General features: G+C 47.2%; 3 protein-coding genes across 3 annotated transcripts in view; 2 read left to right on the top strand and 1 right to left on the bottom strand.

Annotated features, from left to right (window-relative positions):
* Window positions 1-2136: 2136 nt before the first annotated feature.
* LOC6601281 lies at window positions 2137-2771 on the top strand. The gene is made up of 2 exons (XM_002026317.2): window positions 2137-2275; window positions 2331-2771. Exons 1-2 carry the CDS (start codon window positions 2164-2166, stop codon window positions 2675-2677), a joined length of 459 nt encoding a protein of 152 aa, XP_002026353.1. The 5' UTR covers window positions 2137-2163; the 3' UTR covers window positions 2678-2771.
* Window positions 2772-2903: 132 nt separating this feature from the next.
* On the bottom strand, window positions 2904-4829 carry LOC6601280 (luciferin 4-monooxygenase). Its single transcript, XM_026986159.1, has 4 exons — window positions 4680-4829; window positions 4214-4608; window positions 4027-4143; window positions 2904-3962 (listed from the first exon to the last, which is right to left on the bottom strand). The coding sequence occupies exons 1-4, from the start codon at window positions 4827-4829 to the stop codon at window positions 3020-3022; spliced, it is 1605 nt and encodes a 534-aa protein (XP_026841960.1). The 3' UTR covers window positions 2904-3019.
* A 1679-nt stretch (window positions 4830-6508) lies between these two features.
* LOC6601276 (5-hydroxytryptamine receptor 1A) overlaps window positions 6509-17103 on the top strand; it is a 36476-nt gene continuing 25881 nt past the window's right edge. The window contains exon 1 of the mRNA XM_026986547.1: window positions 6509-7223. The gene's annotated coding sequence lies outside the window, so the exon portion shown is untranslated. The remainder of the gene's footprint in view (window positions 7224-17103) is intronic.

Here is a 17103-nt window from a genome sequence, read left to right as displayed (position 1 = left end):
AATGAATAATTCATTCCCGCTAAAGGACTCCAATTGCCTTGTTCTCAGACTCAGAATCAGACTCCTGTTGGTGTCTGAGGAGGTTATTAATTCGAGAATCCTTTCAACTAATTTAATATCTTTGAATTTTAATTGACTAATCAAATCTGGTGTCCCAGTCCATAGATTAACTAAATTAAAGATGCGTTCTGCGTCCAGAATAGGGTATCCTCCTCCTTTAGACAATCCTCAACTTTGGTGGCTACAATCGAGGGGGTCCTCCTGTACTGCTGGCTAATTTCAGTGACCATCAGCCAGCAGTAAACATTCGCAGCATTAGCGAGCATTTTTACCTGCATCTGCCACTCCGACTCGAGCTCCAACTCCAACAGAAATTGCTCCTGCGATGATACATTGCTGGCAGCCATGCAATTAAGAATCCCCAACCCAACAGCCACCCTATCCCCCCACCCTTAGCATGTGTGTGTGTGTGTGTGAAGCGAACCGCAAACAGCCGAAGTGCGCTGCCCTGCCCTTCACCGCGAGCACACAGCAGAGAGAGAGAGAGAGAGAGAGAGAGAGAGAGAGAGCTTGCAATAAACAATGGCGAACGGCATTCGAGCTGACAGCGAAACACTAAAACGGTAATTGCCTGTAAACATCGTCTGCAGAGCGGCGCAGAGGGGCAGGGTGGAGCCAGTGACGATGGGATAATTAGAAACTGAATGAGTGATTAAACCCATCATACTAGTCCAGAGCCCAAATATTGAGCACAAAACAGAAAGCAGAGATTCCAGATTCTAAATTCCAAATTCGTATTTTCGATGATTCCAAAAAGCCGTTCAAAGCGATTTAATCGCAAAATTAGAGCGATTTTCAAGTAGTTCTTGTGGTTGGTCGGTATTTTAATGGAATGTTTGCTAGCCAAAGATAAGACATTGGTTTTGAGCTCAATCAAATACTGTATCCCGGTAAACTTTTGCGCCGCACGTCCATCAATCAATCAAAGTCGTCAATCGCTTCGAGTCAACAGTCGTGAACACATTAGCAGCGTGTCAGTGGCAGGTGCAAGAAGCTGAAGGGAGCACACACGCGTGCCACACACGGTCAATCACAATGGCTTAAATCTCAATTTAAAAGCGAACACACAAACCCTTTAGAAAGCATCAATTTTAAGCGCCCAAAAGGGCAGGAAAATGCCAGAAGCATAGTTGCAACTGCGCTCCAGCACTCTCAACAATTTGCCACAAGGCCGCAAGGGGGAGTGGTACGGCAGGAGGAGGGTGAGAAGCCATTTGGAAATCTGAAAAGATGCCCGTGGGCGTGGCAGAAGTGGCAGAAGCAGGCCGAGCACCAAGGATTGTTCTTATGTTTATGCGCGTTTATTTACGACTCAAAATTTGAATAATTTACGATGCCGACGATGGCCGCTTAAGAATGCCATGAAGGGTGTCCCGGAATATGCGGAATGGCGTAAGAGCTGCCATGTGTGTGCGCCAGCCAGAACAGCAAAAGGGAGAGGACCTCCTGCTCCGTCTCCTCCTTCTCCGTCCTCTGCGCTGCTCACTCCATGAAAAGGCAAACAAAACAGGACACGAAACATTGAATTTGCTTGGCTTAGATGAGGCTCTCCGCCGCATCCACAGCCAAAGCCAAAGCCAAAGCGAAAGCCACGACTACTCCGGTTCCGGTTCGGCAATTTTGTGTCGAGTGGCCCGGACGGACGGTCAACTCTTTGCATAACCCGTACGCCCCCTCCCCAATAAGAGCCAGACGAAACTGCCAGAGAACAGATTGCAGCAGTGTGCGGCATGCGGCATGCGGCAGGCGCCGGAAATTCCGGCGATGGCGATGAACAGAAACGGAAACACAAAACGCCACTATTAACCGGAAGTTAAATTATTGCATTTGTGATGGCAGATATTTACATTTTCAGCTGGATTTCCCACGGCAAAAGGTGGTAACGTGACCGGGAAACGGCATCAGAACATTGTCGAATGATAGCCAACGAATATACGAAGGAATGGGGAAGGAATGTAAGTACCCAAACAATGGGTACATAAATATAAAAACACAATAGAAATAAGTTGGCTATTCGGATCACACCAGAATAGTCTACAGCAGGACCTACAACTCATTTTATTTTGGGGGAAGCAAACCGAGAACTTGATAAAACCTTTGAAAATGTCTAGTCTAACAAATGGCACCTACTTTGCAAAAATATTGTGTCCCACCGGGAAGAAAACGATTCTGGGAAGCTTCACTAGACCCGTGATGAAGAACATCTTCGACACAGGTAACTGTTGCATGCCACACCAACTGAAACCCAATCAGACCCAGTCGTATTGCAGCCGCTCAAATTGGGATCGTGGGCCGGTACTTGGTCAGTGCCGAGGACAATACCGTCATTGGCGACGACCTGGCGTTGCGCTATCTGCTGGAGCGGAACCACAGGATCATTGTGTCCGACTCCCTGGATTGCCGCCGCGCCGAAAAGGTTTCCCTGGACTCTTCCGGCGAGACTGCGACCGAGGAGGAGGGCTTGCATTTGGTAAGAGCGGAGGTAGTGGATCAGGAGTTCACCAACACGGAGAGAGAACTGTTGCAGGAGCTGCTGGAGGAAGTCACCAGGCAGGTCGTGGTCGGATTCAGAAAGTTCCTCACGGAACAATCATTCTCGAAGGCCCCCACCGAATGAAATTCCAAATTCAAAAATCTATGCTTCCCCCTGAACTTCCGAATAAAGCTGGCTATCTGCGGTAGATAGCCTATTGAAGGTATCTTTCAGATAAGCGATTGAGTAGTTTGCATATGAATCATGCTTTGGACCTTGAACCTCGGACATCGATGTACCGAAAACAATTGCGAGATAATCTGACCAATGGTCTTCCGGAAGATATCAAATTAATTTATTTCGAAAGTTCTGGACTTAAGACGATTTAGGTTTTATTCATTTGAACAAAAAGGCTGTGTTTCTTTTAATAATTTGTATGCTAAAAGTATGTAATATTCCCTTCCCTATTGTTGAACACGGATGCCATCATTTGGAGCGCTCATCGAAGATATCGCGGGCCGCACTCCTCATGACCTTGCCATTGATGTTCGTCGGGATGTGGTCGACGAAGACAACGCCGGCATTCAGCTGTTTGTAGTCTACGACCACCCGCTGGGCCACATGATCGATGATCTTCTGGGCCGCGATCTCGACGCCCTTCTTCCGGATGACCAAAGCTCCGGCCGCATCGCCGTAGCGCTCGTCCCGCACGCCCACCACACATACGTCATCGATCTCCGGCAGCTCGGCGATTACGTGCTCGATCTCGTTGGGCCAGTAGTGCTTGGACTTGTACTTCAGCAGGTCCTTCTTGCGGTCCACCAGATACAGGTTGTTGTCCTCGTCGAAGTAGCCCAGGTCCCCGAGATTGATCCAACCGTCCTGCAGGGTGGCGGCTGTGTCCTCCGCGTTGTCCACGTACCCCGTCCACCTGAGTCCGATGTCAATGAGCACCTCTCCCACCCCGTTGGTACCCAGCTGCTGGCGGTTCTCGTCGAGGATCTTGACCCGCATGCCAGGCGCCACGCGGCCCACGGAGTTCTCCAGACTCTGGTCGATGTTTATCGTCACGATGCCCGTCTCGGTGGTGCCGTAGGAGAACATGACGTAGCACTTGGGCAACAGGGCCTGGCATTTGCGCAGCACGGCCAGCGATACCCAGCCGCCGATCACCAAGGAGAATCTCAGGCTCTGCAGAGTCTCCGTCTTGGCCAGGGGACTGGAGTACAGCTCGTAGGCCTGCCAGGGCGCCATGGCGAGGCCGGTGACCTTGTACTTGTGCACGAAAGCCACGGCATGCTCGGCGCTGAAAGGTTTGCTCGAAACGATGCGGGTGAATCCGCAGGTGAGACTTATTACCATGATCGTGAATCCAGTCATCCAATCAATGGCGGCGCTGGTGTACACCACGTCCACGCTGAAGCAGAAACTGTAGATGCACAGGGATTGGGGATTAGGTGGGGGTTTCCATATGGAAAGGTAAGGAATCTCACGAGTTGGTGCTGCAGAGGTGACGATGGGAGAGCGCCACTGCCTTGGGGAGGCCTGCGGTGCCTGAGGAGCACAGCACCGCCGCCGTTTGATCGCCGCCAACAGCCAGGGGCGTGGGTCTATCAATGAACCGAAAGACAGCCATCCAGAAGAGTTCTTTAAGGGTGAACGAATAGGTACGCCACTCACCTGTAGACTGCCTCGGAGGGATGGGGCTTTATCAGATCCTCCACACTGGGCACACCCTCCACGCGACCCGTCAGGGTGATGATCTTTGGCGTCCACTCCTTGGTGATTTCCTTAATGGTCTCGTAGTCTTCGGCGTCGCAGAACATGATCTTGGGCTTCGTGACGGAGTAGAGTCTGGCGACAACCTGCGGCTCCCTGCTGCTGTTGACGGCATGGAAGGGTGTCGTGTTGAAGAAGCAGGCGGTGGCCACGGGCATGACGTAGGTGCTGCCCTTGCCGATGATCCCGACCCTATCCTCGTGGGTCAGGCCCTCGGCCTTGAAGTAGAGGGCGATGCGGGTGGCCAGGGAGAGCACATCGGCGTTGGTGAGGACTGTGTCGTCGTCGGCGGTGATCTACTCTTATATAGGGATCTCATCAAACCCAGTCCTCCCACGAGTCCATGGAGAATCGCTGTATCCCTTACCTGAAGGACGTTTGTGGGCCAGCACTTCAGGGTGTTGTGTGCCACCTGGCCAATGGAGCAGTTGTAGTCGTACAGCGCGGACCTGGGCGCTCCGCTCCATATCTTCGTTTCCTTGTCGTAGAATGTCGGAAAGATTGCCCGGGCCGTCATATTGATACAATCAAATGGAAATTCGCAACTGAGGGCCCACCACCCGACAAGCGTCTTTATATATGGAATGGAAATCGAATGGAAATCTCCACCGTTTCCGCACCCTGTATGCACACATATGTATCTTTATCAAGCGTCTCCATACTCGATATACACTATCTCGCTACAAATCCACACAGTCCAAAGTTTATCCACGCAAAAACTGGTATCCAAGAGATTGGAGGGCGCCTTCGAATGGCCGAGTCGTCAGCTGATTTTTGTTGTGGACTCCTCCGATTATCTCAGGTTTTAATTTCCGTTTGAGGTGAGGGCGTGTGTTCCTTGTGTTTGACGCCCTTGACGCCTGAAATAGATTCCCGGATATGTCGAAGGTTAAGCAGAAAGATCGAAAGTGTTCGTAGGAATTGGCCTTTTTTTAGTTGGGGAAAAGCATTGGTATGTTTTGCTAGGTCTATTCAATTCGATTGTGGTGGCTTGAGTTCGCAGGAATTCTCGGTTTTCCCAATGAAACATGCACTAAAACTTAATTATATTTTAAGGAACTTGGCATGGCATGGCTCTCAAAATAGTTCCCCTTTAAATGAACTCCGCTCGACTTCCGCTTTGCTGTTGTTGGTCCCTCGTTTTATTGCTATAATAATTTGGCGGGCCACGCCCTGTTGCGCCATTTGCATGGTGTGGCAGCAGCATCCCAAACTTCCGCATCCGCTGTGGGGTCTGCATGCATACATTTGCATTACATTACGGCCCCTCCCTTTCCTTTTGGAAGGGTCCTCTGGCTCCGGCTCCAGCTACAGCTCCGGCTCCGGCTCTGGCTGGCCAAAAGAAAGCAAAAGAGTTTAAAGTGTTTCTGGAAAATAGCAGCAAATAGCAGAGAGCAAAGAATGGGCCCAAATGGTCCGGTCGGCCAATATGCTTCCAGTGATTGGCATGCAAATAAGGAGGAGATACGGCCTCCGGGGTGCCCCATCTTAAGTCTTTAAGATACACACTAGTGGGGTGAATTCTGATATCGATTTGATTGGCGGTTTTCGGTACCCGCTCCTGTGGCTTTTCCAGTCGTTGGTCAGATTGCTTAGTCATGCGGCACCCAAGGGGAGGCAATCGGCGGCCTGCATCGCCACACACCTTTGAATGCACCAGGAAACCGCTGCATGCCGCGGATGCCATGTGGTTTATAATATTACTCCTATTGTGGGGCCTATCTAATTAATTTCCACCGCCGAGAGAGTGTCAGTGGAGTGGACAAATTGTTGCTAATTGAATAAACAGCCCATGACTGATAAGAAGATACGGTTGCCATGCGTACAGTAGCTCTCCGCGCTGATAACAGTGAAAAGACATTGATTTAATTAGAAGTATAGTATAGGACCCCCATTATAGTCCCCTGATTAGAGCCACTTCCCCACAGACACTGACCTCAGACACCAAGACAGGGAACAAATAGTGGAATTTGCTTTGCGGTGTTATCACTCGTATCACTCTGATCACACTTGTTGGGGGTCCCACCACGTGTTCGATGTTTTTTGGCCCCGGGAAGTCCCCCCCCCATCGAAAACTGTAATAAATCTTGCATACAGACACTGCGCAGACGCGGAGAGTGTTCCACTGCCGAGGCGTTCCGCAAAACATCGCGCCATTCATAAAAAGCGGCGATTTTCTGGTAGGATGCTGGACGCAAGGACGACAGTCGGTTGTCTGGGGACTCGGGTATGCTCACACAGTTTGCGGTGATTCCTACGAAGAAGCGGTTGCAGCAGCAGCAGTGGCATCCCCATTCGAACGGAGAACTTAAACGAAAAACAACGAATCTGAGGGAACGTTCATGGAGAAATACGATTTGTGCCAAAGCGACCTGTGAGAAGGATGATTCCTTGATGAGATTATCAGCTCAGATGTCCCTAAAGGATTGTTAATCGTGTAACGAAGTGCGTATGGGCCAGGACGAGTTCAGCGGGGAAGTACATACGAGAAAGTTTCGCTCAAGTGTTGTTAAGTGTCGCAAAGTTCGCCGTGAGAGTTAAGAGTGCTCGCCGATTCAGTTTCCTCACACGTTGGCCTTTTCCGCAAAAGTTTTCCCGGCCAGAAATCCACTGCCCAGGCCCCCATCCGTCCTTGCTTCCTGCCTTGCCTGCCTGCCTTACATCCTTCCTTGTCCTGCTGTCAAAATGTTGTGCCCAGAACAATTGAAGTTTTGACAACAAAATTTAGTTAGGCAAAGCCGCACCCGTTTCATATTCTCCCTTTTTTTTGCCCTGGAAGTGGAGTGGCGGAAAATTTCTGGTGAACTTTTGGCAGCCTGTCGGTGCGGCTTCGGTTAACTAGAGAGTGCCCCGCGAGCGCCCCCGCCCGCCCACCTACAACAGCGAAAAGCGGGAGCGTGTGATGTGAATGGTAAGTGCAGCAGGTGGAGTTGAGTCCACTCCTAATCCGCGTACCTATTTGCTAGTGTAAGTAAAAACTGAAATGACCAGTTAAATCCTTGAAGCGGGCATCTATCCTTTTCGATCCTTCCATCCCAAACGATCCACACATTTAAATGGTTTTTAGGGTATTGTTCGCCTCGACTCGCGAAAGATTGTTATTTATTTTTAAATTGTTTATTCTTCCAAACTCCTGCCGCGGGGCGAAAGTTTGAAAGGTGAAAGCAAAAGGTGTGAGCTCTGATTGCATTTTCCTTGATTTTGGGAAATCGTAGTATTCGTACAGTGTCTGTGTGTGTGTGTTGATGGAAAAATGAAGTGCCAATCCACTTTTTCCAAGTCAATTTCATTTAGTTTTCAGTTCGTATCCATTGAAGAACATGAACATTTCGACACACCTCTTTTCAAAAGTTTCAACCCAAATGGATTTATTTGTAGTTAAACAAGGCAACCAAAAAAGGGTTGATGCGAATCACAGAATGTTTTTATATGAAATGTAATTTCACACATCCACAAAACACTGTCCGGTGCAAAATGTTGCATATTTTTCCAGAGCACAGAATGGCTGTGGGAGTTTCAGGAGATCCACAACGAGCAGGGCCCAAAGGTGCACAGAAAAGGCACACAACACACAATGCCACACGCACTTGGCAGACTCTTGAGATGATGCTCTTTGAAAACATTTCCACAGTCATTTACATGCATTCTGTTCGTGGTAATTGTTGCCCTATGGCTGTCCACAGGAGCAGGCGTCAGACACAGGCACAGCCACAGCCACAGACAGAAGCATACTCCATATTCTGAGTTCTGCTCGGCCCTTAAAGCCGCATAACTATGCCCACAGCTGTGGACAAGAGGTGGCGGGGAGAGCGCCGGTGGGGCGGCCCTGTGGTCAGCGTGGGGACGTGTGGTGGAATGGGTCCGTGCGTGTCCCATCTATAATTAAGTGAATCTAAAGCGTGCCAGGCATGCCTCCCAAAGGGAGGCTGGAATTTCATGCCGACAAACGTGCCACCAAACCTGAGGGACAATCGGAAATGACGTCTTGCTCGGTCGCCATCTGGGTGTGGCAGGGTCCAGGGCAAGGCGAGGCAGTCTTAAATTAACAAAATTTAAGAAACGATTAAAGGTACATTCATTTCATTCCTTACCAATTGAGTGTTAACCAGCAGGTGCAGCACTCATATGTCTGCATGTAATGTAATGGAATGAATGAATGGAAACTAGAGTAATTGTGTTACGAATGGTATTCATAATAATTCTGGATATTGTTTCCTTTGTGGTGAAATCGAAGGAAGCAGATGGACAGATGGACAAATGGATACACATGGCCACTCAGGGCATTCCCTGTCCAAGTCAAGTCAATTCAATTAGCCGTAATATACGCAAATGTTTGCCTAGTTAGAGTCCAGGACCCGGAATTCACTCTCTGCATCATTCAGTGTCCTTGTTTGCACAGGGGGTGGTGCGGTGTGTGTGCGGAGGTGGCTGTTCATGAGTAATACGCACACATAATTATGAAAAATACACATAGAACTCAGAGCTCAGAGCTCAGAGCTTGGTTCACTGGATAAACTGCTAGAGTGAATGCTCGCTAGCCTCAACAAAATAAGATAATTTGTCCTCCTCTGCATCTCTGTATCCTCCGCATCCCTGCTGTTTGTTTATATTCTTTGGCATGGACTAGAACACCAATTAATGCTCATCCGCATCTGCATAAGCCCGGAACACAGACAGGACTCGGAGGTAGTCCGTGCCAGGGCGAGGCTCTAAAAGAAACAATAAATCCCATTGCCCGCAGGCTGCAGAAAATAATTACAAGCCGCTGACCGTTAGCACAAAATTTTAATGCCAGTAAACAGACATGAAGGAGGCCTCGAAATGGACCTGGACTTGGAAGTGAACCCGTAATGACCTGTTTATGTGCCGCATCTGAGGCTGAATTAAGCGTTTATTGGCCAATTATTGAGTAGGCTTTTACGATGAGAGTTAGGCCTGCTCATGAATAGCTCTGAATAATGCATATAATTACCCAGCAACAAATGAAATCTTCTACGTACATGTACATTTATAATTGAGCAGAAATTTCATTGTTTCCATTGGAATTTCAAATTGTAGGTAGCTTCTAGTTTGTTTGTGTCTTTAATCAGTAGTTAGACCTGCATAAGAGCTTGTCTGCCCACAACTCACTGATCTGCCAAGGCTAATTCCGTTTGAAATTCGATACGTACATAGCATATCTCTTTGTTTAGTTTAGTGTCCATATGCACCACATCGGAGGTACGAAACAAAGACGGGCACACAAAACGCTTACATAAAGAACAAATCTGCGATAAATTCTCAAGGGCCGACAAAAGAAAATAGCCAGCAAACGAGACCAAATAAAGAAAATCTACGACTACGAATGAGAGCATGAAAATTATGGCCAGCCATATTTCTGCTGGCTCAGAGGCTTTGGCTTTCGTTTTGGCTTTCGTTTTGGCTTTCGTTTTTGGTGGTGTAGTTGTGCGGCTGTGTGGCATAGACCGCCGCACACGAGGCACAAAGCTTAAATAAATAAAATAAATCAAAAATGTAAATCAACACTCAAATTTATATCTGTATACATATATAGAGGAGAATCTGGTCCGGGGATAATAATTTGCACACACACCCTCACACTGATACTCGTACGTGTACGTGTAAGTGTTAGTGTATGTGTGTGTGTGTGTGTGTGTGTGTGTGTGTGTGGGAGAATGGGGACTGAGGGAAATTCGACTCTCATTAAATTCGTCTGTCTTTTGCCGCGTTGAGCTTCCCATTGGAGCCTGTGCTCCTCCTCGTGCGGTTTGTCATTTGGTTGCCGCCTCTGTAATAAATGAAATCAGGACAAAGCATTCATTTATGAGCAAAAGAAATGTTTGGTTCTCGAGTGTCAAAGAAAATATTATATTATGTCCACAGGCCACATACAAAAGCCCTTCTAACGAAGCATTTATTCTATTTTACAACTAGTTTTGTCTATGTTTGTCTCTCTCTCTCTCTTTCTCTCTCTGTTTTTTGCAGTTGTAGCTTTTCCTGGCAATAACTCAACGATTGAAAATGTCTGATTTGAGGAAAAACTTGTATTTATTTACTTTTCTCGGGTGTCTGGGTGTCCGCTCAGATACGAAAAACAACAGATGCCAGGGAAACTTCGGGGGAAACTCAAGCATTTAAATTATTGCAATTCCTTCAAATAACTGAGACTTTCGCTCAGCCGTAATGATTTCCTTTGGGGATTTCCCCCGCAGACACCTCATCCCGCCCTCGCACCCCTTCTTGGATCGGTCTTTGACGAGCGAGAGCTTCTTTTGATGGAGTCTTCATCATGGCATGCACAGGAATTGCTCTTAATTTCGTCTTCATTTTATGCCCGCAGCAATGTCGGCCTGTCGGGCACCTCTTCTTTTCATTTGACAAACTGAAACGTGACAAAGAGGAGGTCCCAGGATGGTCAGACAGGTGCATTGACATCCTTTCTCTCTCTCTCTCTCTCTCTCTCTCTCCCTCAGTTTCCTATTTGGTTCGTACACCTGTTTTTTATAATTCCGGTGGGAATCCACTCCACTCCACTCCACTTGACTCCACACTTTTATCAGCATCATCATGGGCTCTTGCATTTCTGAGAGGAATTGTCGTCTCATTTCTCCGCTCCCGCTCCTTTCTACACCCACCACGTTCATTACCATCCGTAATTCCATTCGTTTTCCACGCATTTCCCTTTCTCCGCCCAGCGCCCACCGCCCCCCGCCCACCGTGATACTGGCAGATCTCTGCCTTTTGGCAGCGGCTTGTCATTCAATTTGGCGCCACACTTATTCACCTTTTTTTCTCTCTCGCTCTCGCTCTTGCTTTCTGTCTCCCCCTCTCGCAAGCCATTTGCATACTTTCTCTTTAATTGCTTCGTTATGCTGCTGTGCCTGGTCCTGTATTGCTGTATTTTCGGTTTAATACGCATCCCGCCCCGAGGCTGTGGCTGTCCCCAGGGTAATTAATGTATGATCAGGCCTGTCCAAGTATTCCCTTTGGTCCGCCCCTCCACTTTCTGCTGCTCCATTCGCAGTCTGTCTAAATGGCAGTTTATCCTCCGTCACACACTCATCGTCGCTCGAGTCGCTTGGAGTTGAACTCTCAGTGCCACTCCATTGCTTTCCACTTGGAGCCACTTGGCTTCAATTGTTTTGATTTCCGGCAGGCAGCCCTGTTGCTCTGTTGCTCTGTTGTTCTGTGGGCTCACACACTGTATTCCCTTCCAGTTCCCTCAGATGGCAAAAAAAAATAGGCTTAGCGGCTTCTGCATTTTGTTTGTTGCTCGATAATGTTGGGATCCATTCCATGGATCAGTTTAATTTGAAGCTGTAGGGCCCTTTAAGGGTTCTTTAAGACAGTGTTCCCTCCCATTCCCCTCTTCGAACCTCCAATAGCAGACTTCTGCTCCTCTTGCAGCTTGTTTTTTCTTTGATCACATCTTAAAGGTCAAGAGTTAGTGATCCATGATCCAGTGTTCCGCCTAAAGTTCGTATGTCTTAAAATCTATTGTTTTTTGCTGCATAAACTCTAGCCAAATTGTTATACAAATGTTTGAAAACAAACCAAAACCAGAAGCTGAAAAGGATTGGGGGCATTCGTGTGTAGGCTGGCTGTCCTGTCGGGACTCATTTCTTGGCTGTTGCCATAATTTATGTTGGCTTGACTGGAGTTTCCAGTTGTTCTATTTATAAAGTATGCCTCTGACACGTTTCAAGGCAGTTTTCCGGCTTGCAAAAGTTGTTGTTTTGCTTTTCCACTATTTCCATGCATACGAAATAGAGAGAGGAGGAAGAGAGTAAGAGAGAGTGCAGAAAGAGACAGCAACCATTTGGCACGTTATTCAGTTTGCTTTTGTTTTTCTATTATTTTTGTACAATTTTCTATCCAGCATAAATTTTCTTGGCAAGCGAATTTGTCGACAAGCTTCTAAGTGTTTTTATTTGTAATTTTTACAGAGAGACAAAGAAAGAGATATGGCTGTATAAAGTCGGGAGGAATGAGAGGAAAGCTGACCATGCACTTGGCAAAGAATCTTCTGTAAAAACAAATTCGCTTGGACTTTCATTTGCTTAATCGTCAGTTGGGACTGTGGACTGCGGACTGGGCACTGGGCACTGGGGACTCAGACCCGCATTGATTGCTGCTCCATGGCCTATTATCCCTAAGTGCTTATCATAATTTGCCGAGTCGCCTCTCTCTGGAGTTGGAGCTAGAGCAGGAGCAGGAGCTGGAGCTGGTGCTCGAGCTGGAGCCTGTAACTGTAGCCCATAGTTCTGGTCGACAAGCGTATCGCTTTCCCTGTCCCAGTGCCATATAATTCTCCTCCTGCGCTGCGCATATCCGTAAGTCGTCTTAGCGTTGAAGGAAGTCCCCCAGGGAGCCGGGGGGAAATGGATTTGGCAGTGCCACGGAAAAGCCATGGAAAATACGTAAAAGCAGACAAGAATAGAATGAAAAACGTGTAACAGCAGGAGTACGTTTGGTTCCTTGGGTTTCACATGTTTTTGTAGATGCTTTAACTTGTGTTTTTGGCCCTTGATTCATTCCCCAACGATGCTTGATTTAATTAGAGGCTACAGAAATGATTTATTTATGGGGATACACGGAATAGCATGAAACCATTTGAATTCGTATTTAAAAATAATGCTTTCACCCCTTTTTTATGTCCTTTCTGTTTTTTGCATTTTCATAATTAACACAAGCGGAAGCAAAAAACCAACTTAAAATTTTCGATTGGTTTATTTTGGAAAAAATACCAATTTCCATATATTAAAGCTGCAATAAAAATATTGAAATGGAATCTCATTCGAATTTATCAGAGATGTTTTTCGAACAGTCCCTATTCCATAAATATTCGCCTTAAATGCATTACAGAGTCCCCTCAATCATCGATGAGTGATTCGTTTGAATTGATTTTGCTCAGAGAATCCAGAGAACATTCCCATATTTCATTCGAGTTCATTGGCCGCCGATGCTCGTGCCCTCTCGTGGTTGTCTCTGTGGCCCAGTCTCTGTCTGAGCCGGGAAAGCGCATAAAATTAAATAAAAATCAAATATGAAATCCTTTTAAGCCGCCTGAGCTTCCACTCAGCCACCGCAGAGGCTTGTTCGGGGACCAAGGCAAAAGGAAAAAGAAAAGAAAACGGCAAGTTTTTTCGAGACTTTTCGCCTCCCACTTCTGTGGTGTGTGTCCCTCCCTCTCTCTCTCTCAGTCTCCATCTCTGTCGCCAGCGATTTTCCAGCTTTCTCTCTCGCTTGAAGGATATGTGTTCTCCTTATTTGTGTGCTCGCCTACATCCTTCTTCCTGGCGTTAAACTTTGGGGCCACTATCGTTCTGGACCTTTTGTTCTGCTTGAAGCAAATCGGATTATTTTCCGGTGCGTCCTGAATCAATTTATGAAATTAAAGGACTTTGAAGTATTTTTAGAATTTATAAGCATTTTCCAGTATTTTTCCGCCGCCCCTCAGTGAGCCATAAGCTAAAGTACATCGATTTGTTCTTGTTTTTCGCTGCAGTTTCCCTCGCACTTTCCGAGTTTTTCCTCACTTCTGCAGTTGTTTCGTTTTTTCCTTCCTTTCCACGATTTCCATTAGTCTGCAAGTTTTTGATAAAGTTTTCAGTGGCAGCTCCGCTCCTCCTTTCTGGTGCTTTTTTCGCAAGACATTTTCCGCGGACTGAATGCGATTGAAGGATTCAATGTTTGTCGCCACTTTGACACAAGAAAATTTTCCCTGATTTCATTATTTATTCTAATTTGCTCACTCTCTCTCTCCGCCGTCAAAATATTGCGATTGGCTTTCATTCGAAAATGAAATTGCAAAAGTTGTGCACAACTTACCACTGATTTCCACTTATCTTCGGCCTTTCCGTTCGTACATCAGAATTTAAGTATTGAAATCGGATTTAAGCGAAGAGGTGGCGCCACCGGAGGAGGGGCACGTCACCACAAATGCCAGCGGCAAGCATCACGGCCACGGCTGCCACCCGCAGCGCAGGGCTTTTGCGGCTGCTGCCAACAGGGCTACCAAATATTCGCATTCTTCTTCATTTCCCCTCCTATTGTACACATTGCCTTTAACTTGATTTCTTTTTTGGGGATTCTTGTTTTTTATTTGTTTTTTTTTGTGTATCTATATATCCAGATATACATTTATGTGCCGCTGTTTGCCTACGTTCATCTGCACTCCAAGCAACGCCATCCGGCCGCCGTGGCGCTATCAGATCTCGCTCCTTCCCATGGCTTAACATCCACCGCAAAGCATAATGTCATCATTTATTTCCTGGAGCGAATAAATATGGTTCGTGCCTGTGTTTTCCAGCATCACATTTAAATATATACATATGTACATACATATATACGAGTACGAGTATATGCAAATAAAAGATTTATTTCCTGTGACCGGAGCCTAAGGTATTTTTTATAAATTGGCGTGTAAATTCCCGCCATTTATTGCCTTCTTAATGGCCGTATTGAATTTCTCCATCTGCAGAGGAGTTTCCCTGGTGTCAGGCTCTGCTTTTTTTTTACAATAGTTTTGACTTTTGAGAAAAGTTCTGGCGGCCTATTTGAATGGGAAATGCGGCCACAAGTCACGGGACAGCTGTCAGAATCAAGTGGGGAACTTTGCGGTCTGTTCCTCGATAAATAATTCATAAATACACACAATACACCCACACATTTCCCAATACGTTGGCATATTGAGGGTAAAAATGAAAACACATTAAAATAAATCCTGAAATCGCGCGACATCGGGACTGTCAGCGGCACAAGCAGCAGCCAGCCGCAAGGAAAGTCGACAGGCGACCTCATTTCAAATTAGCCCACTCGCACCCACACACACACACCCACACACACACACGCTTACACCCCCCCAAACACACTCTTCAAGGGTCGCCCGGCCATAGCAAAAAACGCCGCCACAAGCAGCAAGCGCATAAATACCAATACAAATGCGAGCATAATGCAATATAATAAACGTCAAGAGCAGAATTGGGAGCACCGACAGAGAGGGGGTGCCCTATCAGTGCTGGGGTACTGGGGTGCTGGGGCGCGTTCTGATTGCGTGCTGATAACCCTTTTTCAACTTTTTGTGGCAAGCTCTTGTTGACAGCGCCAAATCTCCAGCATCCACGCCCACAGACTGATATTCAGAGTTAACCAAGTTAAATCCAATTTGGCTAACAAGACATTGTCCCTCCGCGGCAGGGGCGTGGCGGAGGAAGAGAGCTCTGGGAAATCCCAGGGGAATTTTCCCTATTAGTGTGACCAAAGCCAGGGGCCTGGCCCCCCATTGCATAAGCTGATCTGAAAATTGCACATACAAAGATTATGTGGCTCTTAGGATCATAAATGCTGCGTCTCATTTAAGCCACAGGACAGCGACAGAGCCAACAAAACTTAATCTGCAAACGACAGGCGACAGGCAGCCGGCGGCAGGCGGCAGGAAGTATCCGCTCATTAGCCTGGAACATGTGGCACGGATCTACGTCACTTGCCTGCCGCCTGCCGCCTGTCATCGCTGTCAATGTGGATGCTGTGGCGGCATCCGCAAGCCACAAAATCCGGACAAAGAAATGCCATAAAACGCCAGCCGCAGTCAAAATACCAAAAACGATTAAATGAACGAAAAATGCGGTTATGACAGAGTTTGGGAACTCAAATTTACCGCACGAACAGCCCCTCCCCAGGGAGTAGGGCTTAAAAATGTAAGCATAATTCATTCCGTGCGACAAACGACTTTTAATTAAAATGTCTCAACGTTCTAAGGGGATTTTCATATGCTACGAGGATGCAAGGAGGATGTGGCAAGATTACAGGCCAAAAAGTGATTCGAATGGATAGCTGCAGTGCAGGAAGCACACTCAAAGGAATTAAGCAAAAGAATAAGCATCCACAAATCCGTAATCGAATTTTGATGTCCTTCGAATCAATGGGACTCTAAAGGTTTTTAGCTACAAGCTGAGAGGAACAGAGATACATTTTCGTCGAGCCAGACAGAAATCCTTATCCTAGATCCTAGCTAAGAAATCCGTGTTTCTCAGGCACTTTAGAGAAGCAAAGTGCCTCGGCGCAGAGTGGGGCAACGGCAACGGCAACGACAACGGCAACGGCAACGACAACGGTGCCGTGTTGCAAGGGGATTGCAAATTAGCGTGGATTGCGCACTTTTTGTCAAGAATCCCCCACCTGAAAGGCACGAAAGAGAGCCCTGCCAGCGCCAGGCCAAGCAAACAGTGGGCGAGAAGACACTTCATGACATGCCGCCATTCTGACAGCCATAAAGCAGCTGTTGACACACTCCGCAAGCGGCACACTCTGCCCTGGTAATACGCCCCTTGTGCAGCATGTACATCGTGTACAACATGTCGTATAAGTATTTTAATTAAGCATCAAGAGGCGCGCGAAACACACACACAAGCACGGAGCAGGCAAGCCAGCAAGTTTCGCGTTTTAATTAAGACCCACTAAACTACTCGTAAGACAGGAGGCCATCGCCATCGCCATTGCTTAAAAGGTGCCTTCCCCTTCCTCTTCCTCTGCCTTCCCCCGCGGATCGTGGATCGAAAAGTTTCCATTTGGGGCTAAACTCACAGTTAAAATTTAATTTACTTGGCGCACAAACTTGTGGCAGCAGCTGCGTGGCAGAACACAGAAAAACGGGGTTCAAAAACATCGGCAGCAACACGAATATCCGTACGTACGTACGTCATGTGGATTACCCATACGCCATGTGTGCGCGTGGATGTGTGTTTCTGGGGACGCGGATGAGGCTGTGGATGAAGCCAGGGCTGAAATAT

Source organism: Drosophila persimilis, unplaced genomic scaffold (assembly GCF_003286085.1).
Source record: "Drosophila persimilis strain 14011-0111.01,24,50 unplaced genomic scaffold, DperRS2 tig00000002-arrow-pilon, whole genome shotgun sequence".
NCBI classification, from domain to species: Eukaryota; Metazoa; Arthropoda; class Insecta; order Diptera; family Drosophilidae; genus Drosophila; species Drosophila persimilis.
The sequence above is the reverse complement of the archived record's forward strand: the minus strand, read 5'-3'. Positions and strand labels throughout refer to the sequence as shown.